The following is a 20,152-nucleotide window of genomic DNA, read 5'->3' as shown; positions in this document are numbered from 1 at the left end:
TAGTGATTCTGAAAATGAACCCCAGAAGTCATCTGAGCCCATATTCTGCCTGTCCTACATGTTTGGGAAGTCTACATTAGTGTAAGTATCTTGGGAAAAAATGAAATGTTTCTGAAACTTTTCATCTGTCCAGAGATCTGAAGTGTTTAATGGGGCACTGGAGAGGTTATGTGTGAGATGATCAAAGCCGCATGACAAACTTCATCTTAGGATGGCATATTACTGTGTGTATATATGGTCTCTATGGGAGGGTGTTACTAAATAATGTATTTTTCATAAATTAAAATCTAATGCTTAATCATTTCGTGATATATTTAACAGTTCTTATTACAGCCTGCTTGCAAGGTTTACTCAGAGTTCAGCTGGGAAAATGTGTCCCTTTCCTGTGTCCCTTTCCGTGTTTGCTTAAATGTATAACCGTGAGCCTGTCAAACCATGGCTAAAAGTGATGGGTAATGGGAGCAAATTTAGCAAATCCATCCATTTCCCCAACTCAGCCACATGTGCAGTTTCCACTGCAATGACCTAGTTGACGGAGCTGCAAACACGCACAAGCACCGGGGTAAAATCATTTACAATGAGAACAGCCCATGCTGTTCCTCCTCTAGCTCCATCCCTAATGCTCCCCCATATCAGGACCCAACAGCTCCCACACTTCTATAGCGGGTCTCATGATATTTAACGTTCTCCTTAAAATCTCCATTACATGCTTATTGATCAGCATCTGCATTTCCCATTAGCTTTTAAATGTTCTGTTTTCTGTGAATGGTTTGAAATCACAAAGCAGACATGTGGAAAGCAGCACATAAATAAACAAAACAACTACATTTTGTCTGTATTTTTTTTCCATTGTGCCCATGGCAACCCCCTGGTGCTGGTTCTTGGGTCATGGTTTTGAAGTGCCTGGGGTAGGCAATGGATTGCCCAGAAAAGAACTTACAGCTCGATTCCACAGTAAGCGACATCAATGTACATTGCAGTGTCGATTTTGCTGGGATGAGGATCAGATCTGCTTTCCAGATCACCTCCCAGGGCAACAGCTACGTGATTTAAAAAGGTAAGACGCTTCAAACAAAAAGAGTGCTCTATTACCATGCATATTACCATTTGAAGCAAATCTCAGCTTTCTACTTTCACTGGCTCAGGTTTCATCCAGGCCACAGACCTGGGGGATAATACCTTCACTCTCAGTTCTTCCTTTTAAACAGGGAGACCGAGGCTTTCATAGCATCACAAAACAGAGTGGGAGGGGAAAAAATAACCACTAAAATACAGTCCTTCTCAGAAGCCTTTTAAAAATGAACTGCATTTTAAAACATTTTAACAGGTTTATTTTAACCTACATTGCCTTCGGTGTGTTTTACACATCAACAAAGACTCACCAAGTCATGAAGATTAGTTGCCCATTCAAATTTCTTCATCATTTAGGAAAATACTGCAGTTTAAAAGCAAGGTACATATCTTCCTTTGGTACAGGAGAGTGCACTGAAGCCAGTGAACTTACTGTAACATCATCCAAAATCTTGGCCCTACACTGATGTTTATCCTAGTAGCATAGGTGCTATCCCATGAGAAAAAAAGGAACACGTAAGAATATTGAAGTGTTCATTCTTACAAATCTTGACGCTGAACTTCAGTTGTTCTTAACTGTCTTTCCTACTACACATCTCTGGCATTAGGACCCTTCCTCTTAGCCTTGCTGAGCCAAAATCAGACATGAGGCACAAAGGAGAGTAAGCTAATTTTTTAGTTAATAGAAAGTATATTTATTTTTTTGAAGAATAGCTAAGGGATTGCTAGAAAGTGTAAATAACACAAAGAAATGTTCTCCTCCCAGTCTATACAGTTCTACCATCTCTGTGTTCTCACATGCTCCTTTTATATGATAACCTTATATAATAGTTTGTAGTCTTTGCAGTGTTTGTATTTATGTTTATAAATCTGATCAGCTTTGCCACTTACAAGGCAGTCACAGTGATGAGGCCAAAGGCTGTATCTAAACTGGACTACTTAGGTGTCAAAAAATCCTCTCGCTGACAAAAACCTTCCTTGTCCTCAGTAACTACACTGCATCAATCAGCGAGATCTTAAGCCATCAGCTTATGATACAGAATATACTTGATTTTCTGCCTCTTGAGTTTCTGAATCATTTTGATAAGTTTTATACAGTTTTTCCAAAGTCCACAGAAGACAAGGAAAACAATCCTACAATGAAAGAGATGCTATTTGTTTTTTTCTTTTAGCAATAATACCTGCAAGTCTCAAAAAAAAGCTCACAACTCTCTCAGGTCACTTCTCGATTGCCATAAAAAAAATTAACCGTTCCATTCAATGGATCCTTGTGCAGTCTATGACGCTTACAGTACACACTGAATGAAAAAAAGTTGTACACCTAAGGTGTAGGTGTACACCACAGTTGTACACCTAAGCGTTTTGTTGTCAAGTGCTGCAAGACCCGGAAAAGCCAGCAACACACTGCACACCTACAGTAGCTCTTTCTTAGGACAATTTGTAGCACAAAAATTCAAAAAATCTGATGAATAATGGTGTTTATTGGCAGATATAATCTGTCCATAGAGATAGGTAAATGTTAAGCAACCTGCTACTATTATCTGCTTTTAGTCATGTTATTTTCCAGTGAACATTTTTTAATTATGACTCCACAAGCAAACTTCAGTATGCCCTTTATACGCACTAGTAAAAGAAAAAATGTTGGTAGCGCTACAAGACTTCGAGAAAAGAATTTTTTTAACACTGTCACAAAAAGTTTCCATGTGCACAGTTCCCTAACTATCCGCATTCAGGCTGCCTCAGCTGCCCAGGGCACCCCGCTGACAGCACCACCACCACTCAGAGGAGCTGAGGTCACCTTTGGCATTCTGGGTTTTGAGGTTTTGTTTGCTTGCTTGTTCCTTGAAGATCTAATCAATTTATGAATTATGCCAGTAATTCTTGCATGAATACAGGTATAACTATAGTGCAGAAATCTGCTCTCCTGCCATCCAGCTGATTTATACAGAAGATCTGACTCAGAAGACTTATTCCATAAGCAACTTACCCATTTGCTGGCTTAATTCCACAGTTACCAGGGTGATAACACACAGGTATCCTGATAGAAGCCAGCAGGCTCAAAGGGCACCTTCAGTACACTTTTTTTCTAATCCCTTAAACACATACCATTTTTTCCCCCTGCCTTCAAATGTTATTTTCCCATCCCACCCCTAAATAATAAAAAAGAGGCTAAATTAAAGGATGGAGAAAAACCAGTCCTAACCTTTTCCTCCTTGAGAAGACTAGTTACTGCAATATTGGCATTCATAAAATTCACAAAAATGGAAATGAAACGTGGGAGGAGAAGACACGTTGTTCTGCTCTGCACAGACTGAAACAAAAATACTCTGCCAAAACAAGCCAAGGTACTGCTGGTAATGGGGTCTACTTTTTGGATGGCTGAAGTTGGCGCTTTTATGTTAGAGAACACTGCTAACTCCTGAGAGCTCACTGTGGGCAACGCAGCAGTTTCCCAGGGGAAGCTGCCAGGCTGAGATAACTGCCATTACTGGAGCACACGTGTGAGGAAGGGAAAGGTACACCACTGGAAACAGCAAGGGCTTATAATTCAGGTAGGAAACATGGGTTTGGATCCACAGCCTGACTCTACATCAAGGGCCGCGGGAGCGCTTCTCATGCCAAAGCGCCTGCACGAGATGCACCGCAACTCCAAGGTGGGAGAGGAACCAGGGATGTGCTCAGTCCTGGCCTCCTGGCCTGGAGGCGTCAAAGCAAGGACACACAGCAGGAGGGACCTATGCCAGGTCCCCCAGCCTGAGTGAGAGGATGATCACGTCTAGACGTGCACCCACAGGCCAGTTTATGCTTTAGTGGACCTCATCTGAATGTAGGAATAAATAGAGAAAGGGTCACTGCTTGGTGATGTAATTCTTAAAGCGGTGGGCCACCTTAGAGGGATGAAGGCTGTCTTCTGGCTGTGCTTCTTCCCTTATCATTTTTAATAATTAAAGTAAGTTTCAGTTAAAAAAACTTAAATCTAGCAGTGCAAAAGCTGGTTGCAGGAAAAGTTTTGTCTGGACAGGAGAAGAACACTGAACGTTGTTTTACTGCAGCTTTGATGCACACTTTGACTATTTCCAACAAATCTATTCCTATGACTTCATTTGCTATTGAATCTGCAAGCATGTAATTTTAAAATAAAGATTTTGCTTTGGGGGAGAGTGGAAAGCATCTAATGATGAAAACTGTCATTATCTGGGACATAGGGGAATTCATATTATGGATTGATAGATAATTACAAATGGTAAATGGAGTACTTTCAGGAGGCTTTGCTCATGACAGAAGCAGCACTGACGGGCCTGCAGTTCAGCACTGGAACAGGTTTTCCTAAAAAAAAGGGAAGTATTATATATGTTCATACACTTAGTTGAACTCCTTCCAGTGACTTGCCTCTTCCTAGATGCCATTTTTAGCTCTTAAAAACAAGTAATTTCAAAAAATGGGATATGTTAGGAAATATTTATTAGATATATGCTACTCTTTCATAAAGCCTTTTGTTAAAATGTTTTAAACCATGCATTTCACTTGTGTTTCACCGTAACAAGGCAATCAAGGCATCCTTCTGTTTACCAGAGAGCAGCAGGCACCTAACTCACCGAGTTGCTTCACGCACCAGTGTTAAAAAGATTAGGATAAGAGAATTATCACTGAACTCTTACCAAAGCAGGAATTGACAAAGCCGTACCACCTACAACCATGGTCCCCTCCAATCCATTTGCCATGGATGTTAGATGCAAAACTGAGGGTAGTGCCTGAGATGCACACTAACATGTCACTGATACTGATGTTCAGGAGAAGCATGTTGACAGGGTTACGGAGGGTTTTAAACTTGCAGAAGAGGATGAGGACAATCAAGTTATTCAAGAAACCAAAAAACAAGATAAATCCAAGAAAAACAGCCACTATGGTGTGCCCATTTCGTGAGAGTCCAGCCCTTGGCTCAACAAGATCTGCAGGTGCACCAAAGCTCAGGTTGTATGTCCAAGTGTGGTTCATTTTGGACTTGCACACAGAAAGGTGAGGGCAGAGACACCAGGCGCCCTGTGCTGAAGTCCTCCAGCAGTTTCCCAGAAGCGTCCCTCCATTACAGGTCAAATCATCTCAGGATTCTTGCGATCTTCACTCAGTTGAGATACCTCTCGGGCGGTTGCTCAGGTGTGAAATATTGTATCACAGCACTGGAGCGTTTTCCTCACTGTGTCGTTCCAGTGGTCAGCTCTGCAGCTAACTCCAGGGCAGCAAAACTGAGCGATCACCTCAAATTCATCTTTGTTATTTAAATCCAGGATCATGTTAGATGGTCTTTTTTGAGGCTCAGAAAGGAAGACATCTTAAAAAGGTGCTTCAGCATGGTCCCTTCTTTCAGAGCGAATGGGCAGCCCTTCTATCAATGGGGCAGCTACCTTCGTTTGCTCTGACAATGAGTGTCTGTCTGAAAACAGAGAAGAAAACAAGTGATAAAAACAAAGCAACCCTTTCCATATCAAGACCAAAGTAGGTACATAATTTTATAACAGTTCCTCCCTTTTTGAACTGTAACAAATGTTTTTCAGTCTTTTCAGTTTTCTTTCTTGCTGATTTTCAGCAGAAAAATCAGTTTGTTGGCATTTCCTTGGCTGTTCTAAACAGTTTTTCCCTAGCTCATAGTTTAGCATGGAGAAGGTTATTTGCACCTTCCTAGCAAAGTTCCTCAGGTGAGAAACTGCATGGTAAGGCACAGCTTTTGCAACAGCTTCCCAGAGGAAGAACTGTATCTTCCTCTTCATTAAGTCAATCCACACCAAGCAAAACTTCAGTCTTGGCTAGACCTTAATTAAAATGAAGAAAATTTTAGGAGAAGGAGAAAGTATTTTTTTTTGCCCAGAAAGAATAATTTCAAGCGCAGTCCCTGAAGCTCTCATGTGCTTACAAAGGTTGGCAGAACTGTGATATCAATTTCACTTCTCCCACATTTACCAGTGGACAGATGTTCTCCTTCATTATTTATAAAGGAGCCGAACACCCAAAGCCTCACATCTCTCTCCCACCACAGACATGAATTTGTATACCCACACGCAGTGACTACAAATGTGTGTGTCTATGTTGTGAAGCAATAGCAGAGTGCTTAATGTGGATGCGTAACTGCTTAACCAGCCCTCTGCATGGTTGCAGGCAAATTCTGCACAGACATTTCTATAAAAACAGAGGTGAAGATACAGAGATATATGTAGGAATTTCCACTCACTGGTGCAAAATGCATGGCACCCATAGCTTGAACTAAAAAGTATGAAAACTTTCTTTTGTGAATCATGTACTCCTTGAATGACTACACACATTTCAAAAAGTGGAGCATCTTCTGATTTACTCCTGGTCATCACTTTTTTGAAATTGTCTTGTAAGAAAAGATGTGTCGAGCAACTAGAAAAATGAGAGTTCAGAGTTTACTGAAGACACAGACGTTGTTTGGTTTTTTTCTTTTATCATATATTTGTGAACGTTTATAGCAAGTATTTCTTCTTACTACTTCCTTACTTTCACAAACTCACTGTACTAAATATGTCACATTATTGCAGTGATTTTTAACTTTAACGTATACGGTCTGTCTTTACTTTCTCTTCTGATGAGTAAATGTACACTTTGCAGACCTTCACTGACAACCTGAAACATTGATACTTCCTGGTTTTTTTCCCCATTTAGGAGGTGCATAGTAATTTAGATCAGTAAGGGTCTGAGGTAGCATATCTAAGAGAAGAAACATTTGAAATCCTCTTTCTACCATCTTGAAAAAAAAAATATCCCCTGTCCAATTCTGCTTGCAGATTGTAGAAGGAAACTAACTAGGACTAACCATCAATATTCTTTAATCATAATTGTGTTTAAAGGAACAGAGTTAAAGTTTAGTGGAACAAAACAGAAATGAAAGAATCAACTGATTAAAAAATATGATGCCAAGTGTTTCTCAGTCACTAATTGCATGACTGAAAAGGCAAACAGCTGCACTTTTTTGGTAGGAAAAAAAAGCATGGTGGCATTGTGCTGAAGGAGAGCTTCAGAAGGAAGAATTCAAAGGAAAGCGAGCATGTACAGCAAAATTAAGTAATCATTGGTAGATTTATTTATTTTTTTTTAGTAATTCTGCTTATACCCTAGCTTCTACCAAACTAATCTATGCTTTTTCCATCACTTCGAAGACAGTTTTGTCTGATCTGTTTGTACGTATCTGTTTACTGAGGAATGTAGCTAAGGTCAGTCCTATCTGCTCCTCCCTTCTGCAAAGCATATTGCAGAATCGGGCTTCAAAATCTGAAGAGACTTAAGTCTGATTTACATGCAGATTAATTTCAGTTTCAGATGCAATTTTTTTTCCAAGCTGAACTGGTTACACCTAGATAATCTGTAGCAAAGATTATAGTATGCCATCATAAATATTTCTATGTGGGAATTAACTTCAGAATAATCACAGGCAGAGTATGAATAATATTATCGTTAAAGCATCACAGCCTTAGTGTTAGACAAAGCCAAAGGTTATAATCCCCTTAGCAAATATGAGTTTATATATGTATAATAATAAGTTTATATATGTATCTCTATTAAGCTCAAAATACAAATAACAAAATGTAGATCTTTTATACGCTGTCACATACATCCTGCATTCTTAAAGACATATTCAAGTCCAGAGGAGGGCCACGAAGCTGATCAGAGGGCTGGAGCACCTCTCCTATGAGGACAGGCTGAGAGAGTTGGGGTTGTCCAGCCTGGAGAAGAGAAGGCTCCGGGGAGAACTTATAGCAGCCTTCCAGTACCTGAAGGGGCCTACAGGAAAGATGGTGAGGGGCTGTTTATCAGGGAGTGTAGTGACAGGACAAGGGGTAATGGGTTTAAACTGAAGGAGGGTAGATTTAGATTAGATGTTAGAAAGAAATTCTTTACTGTGAGGGTGGTGAGGCACTGGCACAGGTTGCCCAGAGAAGCTGTGGATGCCCCATCCCTGGAAGTGTTCAAGGCCAGGTTGGATGGGGCTTTGGGCAACGTGGTCTAGTGGAGGGTGTCCCTGCCCATGGCAGCGGGGTTGGAACTAGATGATCTTTGAGGTCCCTTCCAACCCAAACCATTCTATGATTCTATGATTCTATGATTCAGAGTTCATATTTACAGTGCTTGTAAAAGGACATTTGCTCCCTGGATGGGATTCAGCTGACTAAAATTTAGCAATCTGACACCAGGTGTCCAGGCACAGCCCAGTGCCCAGGCCATTTCTCCTCAGACTGCAACCCATCTGGCTTCAGCGGGACGAGTTCTGCCCTGGTGCAGAACCGGGTAAGGATGCTTTAATGCCCAGGCAAGAGAAGTAGGCCCTGGTAACTCAAATGTAAGATACATTTTAAAAAGTTAGTAGGCACACTGTGAAGGTCAAGCCATGTGTCCACTTAAAATTGAAAGATGACAAAAAGGACTCACTAAGATGTGCTTCAAAAAGTTTGGGGTGAACTTAAGAGACAGAGGTCTGCAGAGGAAAACATCTGAAGATGTATCTGGGCTGTGCAGAAGTAAGTCTTTTATTAGTAGCTCGTGCAAAGTGCTAAGCGTTTTTATACCTTTGGATGAAGTACAAGCCAAATTCAGATTTCAATAAAGCTTCTAAACTCCCATACAAATCCCTTGAAAGAATGGGTCTAGTTCTTACTTAATGTTAGCATTTAACTCAATTAAACATTACTGCTGAAAACACCTGAAGACAGGCTTGTGTGCTCAAAGGTTCACTTGATTTTTTTTTATTTTTTTTTTCCTCCAGACAGATAGCTTGGCTTAATAGAGGTTACTTTGCAACTCTGACAATGCTGTCTTACTGGTTATGCTCTGCCCTCCCCAAGTCTCCATGATCTAGCTGAACACTCTGAACCCTCCTAATTTCTGGCAACGTCCAGAGCTTGCGGGACCAAACTCTATCAAATTCTGCCAATTCTACTTCTCAAAAAATCTTAAGAAAAAACCCAGTGACACCTAAAATTGCATTCAAAACAAATACAAGAACATCCATTTTGCCTCCTTCAATTTGTTTGACTTGATGTGGAAAGGAAAACATACCCAAAGTGATAAAAAACATATGGCCAGGTGAAACAGGCCAAAAGCTCATTTAACATCACCAGTTACTAAATGCTTCATCTGTTAACTGGTTCTGACAGTAGTAATCTAAAAATACAACAAAACAGACACCCATCACTGCTTGCATTTTTCTCTGAAGCGGTCTGTTAGAAAAAAAGGTTTCAAAAGATGTTATATCAGCTTCTGGGAACACGGGCATTAATACTGAGAGTGTAAGGCTTCTTTCTGCACTTGCCACCACGCATTAGTTTGAGCAGTACCCTACACCAGTGAAGCTGGTTTTTCTTTCTCACTTTGCCTTAAAATAAATACTAACTTATTGAAGATATTAGCTTTAAGGGTTTAGGATTGTTTTGTTTTTTTGTTACATGAACTCATTCATTATTTCTAATTGGCAGATTCTTTACCATCTTCCCTTGCAAAGTTGTGCAACATGCCAAAGATGACGCTTAATCCACTTTAAATATTTAACAGCTGATGAAATTGCATAAAATAGAATCAAATTTCAAAATCATATTGCTAAAAAACTTGCATTACTCTCATACATTTATTCTCTTATGATATAAAGGAGCTATAAAAAACCCTTACATTTACATATCCACACAGCCTTAATCAACTTGTTGTTCAGTTCACATTAAAATAAATTTTAAAAATTATTTTCCTTCATTTATGATCTTAGCTTTCTACTGAAAATTTACAATTTAAAAAAAATAATCATAATATTTCAAAGACAATCCCAGGTACAATTTTATGAAAGAAGAATCAATTCTTTTTTTACTTGATGCCAGAATTATGTTAGGAATACTACATTTGTAAGGTTTTTCACACTAAACATTGTCTTCCCGATGAGAAACAGAATTCTTTTTAACAGGAAGCACCTACAACCAGAGGTATCACCTGAAATAATTCTTTCAAATACAGTTGAAAGAAGGCGGACTGCGTGAAACTCCACAACACCGAAACAAAATTCCTGTCTATTTTTCCCATGCCCTAAGTCACACTGGGTCAAGACACCCAGGGGTAAGTCTTTAGAAGCGATCTAGAAGGCAGAGAGGAGGATCTGTGGTCCAAACGTTGAGGTATCTCCCAGCTCCCAAAACCTGTTATCTGTGGGAGAACCTCTTGCATGCAGACTTACAGACTTACTTTTAGGACTTCACATTCATGAAAAAGACAAAGATGAAAACGAGAACAACATAAGTGCAGAATACATGTGAAGTCCACCACATTCAAAAGCTATACTATTTACTCAAAGGAAAATTTTAATAGCATGGAAAAAAAACCTTGAACCACTGCTTTTGAAATAAAAGCTATTTTTATTTAGTATTTTAAAAGTTAAGGCAACCCCTCCTACGTGCGAAGGGGAATTTTTGCACAGCAATGTCTATGCTAACAGGAACCGAGGCAGATTCCTGGCTGCGCCGAAGTGACGAGGAGCATCTCTCAGGGGCTCAGCCGAGGGAGCAGTGAGCACCTTCTCAGCGCCCCGGCTCTGCCCGAGCTTTTAAACACCGCATCGAGCAAAAGCCTCTTCAGCCAAACCACCCAGCTGGATGGATCTCGGTTTAGGATTTCTTCTGCCCTTCACAAACTTTTTTACACTTATTTGAAGGGATGACATATAAGTCTGAAAAAAAAAAACAAAAACCAACCAAACTCCACCTGCACCATCCACAGCAACGCAAGGGAAAAAAAAAACCACACCAAACTCTGCGTGGCGACGTGCAGGGGTCCCAGCTTCGGCACCCACCGGGCTACCCCCCCCCGCCCCCGCCGGGAAGGTGCGGCCGGGCTCCGCCGCCGCGGAGGGAGATGTCCGGCGGGAGCGAGGAGCGGGCTCCCCCCGGACGGAAAGCGCCCCCCCCCCCCCCCGGTTCCCCCCTCCCGCGGATCCCCCGCGCCCTCCCGTCCGCGGAGCCGCGGCTCCCCGGGCTGCCGGCCGGCTGGTGCTTACTTTCCGCGGGATGGATGCGGTGGGCTAGCCCTGCGCTCCCCCCTTCTTCTCTTTCTCCCTTCCTAGGCGGGCTGAGGAGACATCCAACTTCAGGATAGCGAGGGAGAATAAACAGATTTTTTTAAAAAAATAAATTAAAATAAAACTAAGAATGCCGAGGCAGGACTTGCACCGCTCCCGCCTGCGGGCTCCCCCCGCAGCCGCCGCGCTCCGCCCGCGCCGGGGCGGTGCTGCAGCCCGGGCCGCCCCCGCCGGGACAGGGGGCACCGGAGGAGGGGGCTGTATGGGGGCACTCACGGCCCCGCATTTTAGGAGCCTCCTCCCCGCACTCCGGCTGCCCCCTTCTTGCTGCAGGGGGTGCGCCCCGTCTCCGTTCCCCCCAGGGTCTGCCAGGGCATCTCTGGTCGTGGGGCACGTCTGCACAGAAAGGTTGGGCTGTACGTTCTTCGCACTCTGATTGCTGTGAGAGTATTCTTTTTTCTAAGCAAGCAGGTATAACTACCTGTTCAGCAGCTGATCAGGAGTGCAATTTAAAAATGTGTCAAAAACATAACATAGATGTTGTGTGTGTAATTCGTCAGTTGTCTGCTTTGTCTATATTTTCCATGTATATCTTTACGCTTTAAGCATTTACAGATCAAACAAGCAGTATGGTTACTATGTGCTGAAGTCTGTGTTTTCAGAAATATGTGTTTCACAGAAATAGCATATGGCTTGAAAACTATGTAATACTGTGTCTTTCTGTTCCTACTACTACCTACTACTACTCTTTTACGCTTCTACCGCTCTGGTCCTTCTACAGGAGAAAAAAAGCCCATGGGGAGGGAATCGCTGGATAAAACGCTAGAGGAAAAATATTTGGAGTATGCCTTGCTCTGTTGAACATTTCTTAGCTCTGGTTCTTGCTGAATTTAAATCTTTTAAATTTGTAGATCACAGTTAAAGCCTTTAAAGTGTTCATCACAGTCATATGATTCCACCTCAGCCAGATTTAACCTTTTATCTGATCACACTTGTCAGCTTTTTCACCTTCTCTGGCTTAAAGACAGACAGACTGATGCACCTATCATTATAGAAAAACAGCCCAGCAAAAATCATGCTGTGGGATCATGTCATAAAATCTCTTCCCTAGTGGAAGTCTAAAGGCAGACCTCCTAGGTATTATTTGTTGTACTGATAACTATGTTTGTTCCAAAATTCAGCTTAAGTAGCTTTTATTTCTTGAAATAAAGTAAGAATTTTCTGAAGAAATAAATCAGGAATACACCTAATGCCATCACCTTCAGAAAATACATTGTATCACAATGTTGTTAATTAGATCTCCACTGAAAACTATGAACTGCTTCTCCCAGAATACAAAACCAAACCCAAAACCTGCTAATGTCACATTCAGAGAGAGGGCAGGAGTCTACCTCCTTTAGAGGTGCCTAACTAAAAATAAAAATATAAAGGGTCATTTTTTTCAATGTCACTTATAAATGTGTACCTCCGAAGATCTCCATTATGGCATCTAGTTAGGAGAACAAACCTAGTTACCAAATACACATACTTCTAATAAATTTTAAGCAGCATGAAAATGTACTTCTATAAGTGTTAAATTGTTCTTCATTATCTGATGCAAATTCGGATGAAACTGTTTACTAAAGATAGCTAGGTTAAAAAAATGGTTTGGAATTCATTTACCTGTTACAAACTTGGAAGGTTTCAAAAAGCAGGTTATAGCACCAAAAAAAATTGTCAAAGCAAACAAATTGTTGGGCAGTTTACATACCTGATTGATTGTCACATGTCTCCTTTTATTTCACAGATTATGATTCAGAGCAGTTTGGCAGCATTACTAATTGCCAGTGTGTGTCAGTAGAAGAGCAGGCAGTCTGCCGTTTGGGGTTGTAATCCTGAGGTTTTGGTGGCGCTTCAGAAGTTAAACAGGGATATTTTATTTGAATTCCTTGTTTCATTTAACAAAAGATAAAAGTTGCTAGGGAATTCCAGCATCTCCCATGAATTTCCTGCTTACCTCCTGTTTCCAAACAAGTGTTGAGTTTTAGTAAAGTCTCTAATATCATACAGAAGAAGGGACAGTAATTGTGGGGAGTGGGGAGCAATGCTGAGAACACCTGCTATTGTGTCCCCCCAGTGCAGGAGTCAGTATTTGCATCCGTGCTGTCCTTCACAGCAACGCCCAAGAGCTCACCGCCCCAGTTCCCTGGCTGCAGCAGCTGGAGATGCATAGCAAGGTGGGGAACTGGGTGTACACCAACCTGTAAGCCAGGTGGACACAGGGATGTGGATTCATGTGTGAAGTTGAGACTGTGGCCATATGATGGTTATATCGTGATTTCAGAAACTGTCCTTAAATTTACGAGAATATAAGACATCTTTAAATTACTTTCTTATGTTCCTATGGGAACTGCTTTTAGTGCCCTCATTTATAATCTCTCTAACTTTCCCATTGCTCTTTGAGAAAGACACGGTCGGTCCAGCTTAGCACTAGAGGTAACATTTCTTCTGATGTTCTCAAAAGAGGGAAAAAAAAAAGGTTTTCTGACTCCTTCCCTGGTTTTACTAAAAATACTTCAAATTTGCATCAGTCATCATAATTTCATTGGTTTAACATATGGTGTTGAGTGGTTGCTTAGCTCAGTGACATACTGTATATATCCTGAGATACTGAAGAGTGGCGGCACATTACATGGTTTTGCTGAGTAGTTGCTTCATTAACAGTGGAACCATTTTGTTTTGTATGACAGTGATAAAATAAAGAGAAAACATAAGGAAAAGGGAGAGAAACTCTTCCCTTCTGCCTGTCCACAGCTGCAAGTATTTATATTTCTTATAATTCTTAAAATCCTTACTGCAAAGATTTACCAATGGATAGTGGAAGCAAAACCAAAGTATCCTAAGGCTTATCACAATATCTCATAGTCTATAGTTTGAAACCCAACTAGTTGATTACTTATAAAAAATGGCAGCAGATAAAAAATGCATTGGCTTTGATTCCATATTTAGATGTTTTGGATGACACAGATTTCACAGTTTGTGAGTCTGGAGAGAGAACAGTTGATATGAGTCCAAGATTGAAATTGCTCATAATCTCTTTATTCTCTACAAAGCATATGATGACAAGACTGTGAAAGCAGCTACTAAAATTTAGGGTTAGATACAAAAATATATTTATTCCAATTTTGGAATAAGATTTGAGAGTATATTGCATCATAATAAAACTGCCATCAGAAGATTTTGAAATGCCTTCTGAACAGTGTGGAGGAAGATTGTTCCTTGTAAACTAAGAGAGAATTTGGGAGTCAAACTCAATTGTCTTTGCCTAGAAACAATCTTTTGTTATCATCTAATGTGTTTTGAGACATCCTTTAGGACGCTGTCCAATGCTTTTCTTCTAATCGAGAGGGGTGTAGGTCTCTGAAAGGAGCTCTCCTGATAAATGCTTCAAATACCCCATTGCATCTCAAATCACACTAGATACCTATGGGCAGTCTTTGAGTCTCTAGCAGAACTGATAGTTGTGAAAAATCCGGGCAGTTCTTACAAACTGTAGTGAAAAGAATACTTCCATCAATTACTGGGTAGCTGTTACAGCAATGCAAGATGACATTCCACAAAGTGGTCTAATAAAACATATTATTGATATTTGAGACAAGAGCTTGTGTGCATAAGGCTTATCTCATTTTCCAAACATACTATCTGGCCTAATAGAAGATGCTACCTCTGTCCGGAAACCTTGTCTTATCTGTCCTTTCACTATCACAGCAAGAGCAACATGACCATTCAGTGAGATAGTTCTTTCAGTTGGTGTCTTGTTTCCAGGGGATGATTTTGCTTAGTCTTCTGTAAGGCTCTGAAATGCCTGCGTGAACTTCTTCCTCATTTCTGTACTTTGTCGGAATTTCTAAATCACAATCAGCTGGTGCTTAATTTGTCTACAGATTCTAAAGACACATCCAAGGTCTGGATCCAGACAGCAGATCCCAGCTGCTCCCTGACTCCACAGTGCACGAACACTAGTTGTGGTCACGTCCTCTCTTCTTTCTCTAACCAGTCTCAGTGAACGCCCTTCATCGTGACTGAGGGATACTTCAACTTTAGGGGCACCACACAGCATATCTAGGCAGATTAAGCAGGACTAGAATTTTTCTCTTTCCAGTAGCTTTCTTTCTGAAGGTTATAGTAAATTTAAACCATTCTTTCTGTAGCTTTGCACTTTAATAAGTGCTTGCTTCAGATCATTTGGAAGTTGCCAAAGAAGATCCTATGCCTTTTCTATTTACAACTCATGCCCAGAGTCTTCTGCCATCAGCAGGTAAGGGAAAGGCAACAGGAATGCTTTCGGAAATCCAAGCACAAAGTCACAAGTGCCTTCAGAAGGCATGAGACTTCAGGTATCGCAAACAACTGTGCCTCACTTCACTGTTGTACTGGGGAATATATAAGGAACATCTTTCCTTATGAAAGAGAAAACCAAGGCAGCGGAAGGAATTTTTGTTCAGAAAGGCAGAATGAGCACTATGGAGAAAGCTCAGATTGTTATTTGGGCTTTATCCAACTTCCCTTGCTCTTACACAAGATGGGAGCTAGCTTATTTTCCTATAAAACACGGGCGGACGTGTTTCTCTGACCTGCTGTCGCTCAGAAAGAACAGGGCTGACCAGAGCCAAACTGGGGATGGGAAAGCTGCATCACCAGTCCCGGTCCCGGGTGTATGGCACAAATTTCATCCTCCAAACCGCTATTGGCATCTCTCTCACTCTTTCCCTTGGATAGCCAAGGGACAGCACTGCATGCATTGCTGACACTAGTCCCAGGAAGACAGATGTTCAGTGCAGTTGCAGATGGATGATAAAAGACAGCAGAGAAAAAAAGATCAAAGGACAACCGAAGACAGTTCAGGCACCCTACATATTTGCATTTGGCTGGCAGAGCCTTTCCCCAGCAGAAGTTCCTCAGCAATGTTCTCCATTCTGCCTCCTTGTCAGGGCATTCCCTAGAAAAAACATATTACAGGCGTTTCTCTCTCCTTCCACACTCTGTTGGCCCCATCACTCCTAGTGGTCCCACTGGAAATCAGATGGATCACTGGAAATCACAGCCTCACCCAGAGGCACCTTCTGTTTCCCCCATTGCCTGGCCACAATAAAGGTGGCTCAGAGAAGAGCAGGATTTTGGATTGTAATTTTGCAGTATGCCAAATTATAAGGGCTCAAAAACCATATCAGACTCCCTCAGACAAAAAGGACTTTTTAAACAAAGGTTTGGTTATTTGAGCCCTCAGCTTGCATTGCCCTTCTGGAGATAGGTGTGTGCTTGTGTATGCATGCAAGCGACAGAGAGACAGGAATATTTGTGATGCTCACTGTTCCATATTTAGCTCCTGCAAGCACATCTGTTCACAGTGTACCCAGGAATTAATGCTATCCCTAAACAGTCTCCCTAACAGCCTCTACTACAGCTGCTTCTTCAGAGTGATCCTACCACCCAACAGTTCTCCTCAACTGCGTGTGCTTCCCAAATTTGCATGTCAGTCCCTCTTGCACCTTCAGGAGTTTTGCATCTACCTTATCAAAGTCCTTGGGGCTGCAGAGGCCGAGACACAGATCCAGAGCTCTTCACCCTTGCATCATTTTCTGATCTGGTGTTTCTTTGAGGAAAGATTTTCTCCTGGGCAGCAGAAAGGAAGCAAACCTAGTGAGCTTCCTGAGTCCTATTTGCAGACCATTTCTTGAGATGAGGAAGGGGAAGAGCTGTTTTTCTCTAGCTTTGTCCTGCCTGGCCATCCTGCCCCCCACCAGTGGTTGACAGAACTGGGTAGCAGTCAGAGTTTGCCTGTAAATGGGTAGATGGCTGGGGTAGTTTGCTTTCTGACATTATCTCCAGCTCAGCTAAAATCTGGTATCTCCTTACTTATCATAAGACCCGGCAGGAGGGATGTTAATGGAAAATACTGGGTAATCTGTCAGTCCAAGCTAGCAATGCACACAAATGTCAGATCTGCCACAGGGAGAAGGTAGGGCACTGACCTGTTTGATATTTCTGAACGTGCTCTTGCCAAAGTGCTACATCTTACTTTTCTTAACAACCACTTAGAGGTTCCTTTGATTCACAGATGAATTTTTTACAGCAGTTAGTTACATTTCATACTGGATGTGATACTTATACTTCCTTCAACCAACAATGTGTTTTCAGCAGAAGGAGGGAGGCAGCTGTGAAGCCCACCAAGATCAGAATTAGATGTACAGAAGAATGGACTATGGTGAAGACAAGGATCAGAGGATGATGAAATTATATGTCTTAAAAGATTGGCATGAGTCTTAAATTTGTTTTGCAGCATGGAGATTATCTCGTAGCTAGAAGGTCATGTCTATACTACAGCGGGAAATGTAGTTGTAACCTGTGGACACTTGCTTTTGTCCCTGTCATCCTAGCTGCCCCGGGTAACAGCTTTTTTTAAGCAACACTTAGAAAAAGTTACACTTTTACTGTGTCCAACGCTGCGGTCCCCAGTACAAGAAAGACATGGAGTTGCTGGAGCGAGTCCAGAGGAGGGCCATGAAGCTGATCAGAGGGCTGGAGCACCTCTCCTATGAGGACAGGCTGAGAGAGTTGGGGTTGTTCAGCCTGGAGAAGAGAAGGCTCCGGGGAGACCTTATAGCAGCCTTCCAGTACCTGAAAGGCCCTACGGGAAAGATGGTGAGGGACTGTTTGTCAGGGAGTGTAGTGACAGGACAAGGGGTAATGGGTTTAAACTAAAAGAGGGTAGATTTAGATTAGATGTTAGGAAGAAATTCTTCACTGTGAGGGTGGTGAGGCACTGGCACAGGTTGCCCAGAGAAGCTGTGGATGCCCCCTCCCTGGAAGTGTTCAAGGCCAGGTTGGATGGGGCTTTGGGCAACGTGGTCTAGTGGAGGGTGTCCCTGTCCATGGCAGGGGGGTTGGAACTGGATGGTCCTTAAGGTCCTTTCCAACCCAAACCATTCTGTGATTCTATGATTCTGTGATTGTATGACACTGACTTGGGCATCAACCACCTGGGCCTGTCTGGTTCTGTACAAGCCTCGAAATATTGCTGCCATGGTTTCACTGCAAAATGTACCTGTGCTTATGCACTTAAAGCCAGCTCCATTATTTCTCAACACAGGTCAGGTGCATCTTACAGCAGATGGCTGCCCACTTTGTTTTCTCTAGGTTTTCTCACGTGTATAGGTGTGTTGGGTTTGCATGGCAAGGTTTTGGTAGCAGGGGGGGTCTACAGGGGTGGCTTCTGTGAGAAGCTGCCAGAAGCTTCCCCCATGTCTGATAGAGCCAATGCCAGATGGCTGCAAGATGGACCCACTGCTGGCCAAGGCCAAGCCAATCAGCGCCTCTGTGGTAACATATTTAAGAAGGAAAAAAACCAGCTGGAGAGAGCTTTTGCAGCCAGAGAGAGAAGTGAGAAGATGTAAGAAACTCTGCAGACACCCAGGTCAGTGCAGAAGGAGGGGCAGGAGGTGCTCCAGGCGCCGGAGCAGAGATCCCCCTGCAGCCCGTGGTGAAGACCATGGTGAGGCAGGCTGTCCCCCTGCAGCCCATGGAGGAAGGATGAGGGGGTGTAGAGATTCCACCTGCAGCCTGTGGAGGACCCCAAATCGGAGCAGGTGGAGGCACCTGAAGGAGGCTGTGGCCTGTGGGAAGCCCACACTGGAGCAAGCTCCTGGCAAGACCTGTGGATCTGTGGAGAGAGGAGCCCATGCTGGAGCAGATTTGCTGACAGGACTTGTGACCCCGTGGGGGACCCACGCTGGAGCAGTTTGCTCCTGAAGGTCTGCACCCTGTGGAAGAGACCACGCTGGAGCAGTTTGTGAAGGACTGTAGCCCATGAGAGAGACTCACGGTGGAGAAGTTTGTGAAGGACTGTGTCCCGTGAGAGGGACTCCATGCTGGAGCAGGGGAGTGATGAGAGGAGTCCTCCCCCTGAGGATGAAGAAGCAGCAGAAACAACATGTGATGAACTGACCGTAACCCCCATTCCCCGTCCCCCTGTGCTGCTGGGGGGGGCTGAGGTTGAAGCCGGGGGTGAAGTTGAGCCCGGGAAGATGGGAGGGGTGGGGGGAGGTGTTTTAAGATTTGGTTTTATTTCTCATTCCTCTACTCTGTTTTGCTTAGTAATAAATTAGATGAATTTCCTCTCTAAGTTCAGTCTGTTTTGCTCGTGACGGTAATTGGTGAGTGATCTCTCCCTGTCCTTATCTCAACCCATAAGCTTTTTGTTACACCTTTTCTCCCCTTCCTAGTGAATGAGGGGAGTGATAGACCAGCTCTGGTGGGCACCTGGCCCCCAGCCAGGGTCAACCCACCACAATAGGATTCTCTGGATTTGTCTGAGCTACAGAGTCACAGAGACCTTCCAGGCTCTCAGGTCCAAGAGTATACCTTGTTCAAGTCCCAGCTCCACTTGAAGGTGAGACTCAGCCCACAGTTCTTCCGTCTTCTCCTGTACCTTGGTTTTAGAGGAGAACTGACCATATATATCAGCTACTTGTCCTGAATTACATACACATCCCTGAGGAGCCACAAGGACAGCAAGGAGCCACAGGGCAAGCAGTGATCAGCTGAGAGGCAGGCTGATGCATGTCAACACCATGACTGAGTAGTATTTGTGTAATAGAGGTGGTGGGAGCAAGGGCACAAGGGGTTTGGGATCTGTCCCTAAGAATTTACTAGCTGCTGTTATTGCTTATGTTCTGGGTGATATAAAGGGTCACATCCATGGTCAGGACTTAAATTGGAGCAGAGGTACAACTTTATCCCTTATATTCCTTATGTTCTTGGTGATGACTACCATATTTTCATCATGATTTCCTTAAAAGCAGCAGCTTGTTGTTGGGCTTGTTTTTGTTTTTTTTTTTTTTTTTTTTCTTACTTAAATCTCTAGTTTCTAGACTAATTTTGTTCCATGAGAATCAAAACTTTAATGTAGAAAAGCTTTCATTTATTTGAAGATATCTCAAACATGACCCCAGTTAAAAATTACCCACAAAAAGTACAGAAACAGAA

The 20,152-nt window shown here is 42.6% G+C and overlaps 1 protein-coding gene across 1 annotated transcript in view; it reads right to left on the bottom strand.

Annotated features, from left to right (window-relative positions):
• LOC104641809 (pinopsin) overlaps positions 1-5,076 on the bottom strand; it is a 96,469-nt gene extending 91,393 nt beyond the window's left edge. Inside the window, exon 1 of the mRNA XM_075739360.1 lies at positions 4,731-5,076. Coding sequence (XP_075595475.1) covers positions 4,731-5,067 — 337 coding nt within the window. The 5' untranslated portion in view covers positions 5,068-5,076. The remainder of the gene's footprint in view (positions 1-4,730) is intronic.
• Positions 5,077-20,152: the final 15,076 nt, after the last annotated feature.

This window comes from Balearica regulorum, chromosome 1, assembly GCF_011004875.1.
Source record: "Balearica regulorum gibbericeps isolate bBalReg1 chromosome 1, bBalReg1.pri, whole genome shotgun sequence".
NCBI classification, from domain to species: domain Eukaryota; kingdom Metazoa; phylum Chordata; class Aves; order Gruiformes; family Gruidae; genus Balearica; species Balearica regulorum.
This window is presented reverse-complemented; position numbering and strand designations above follow the sequence as displayed.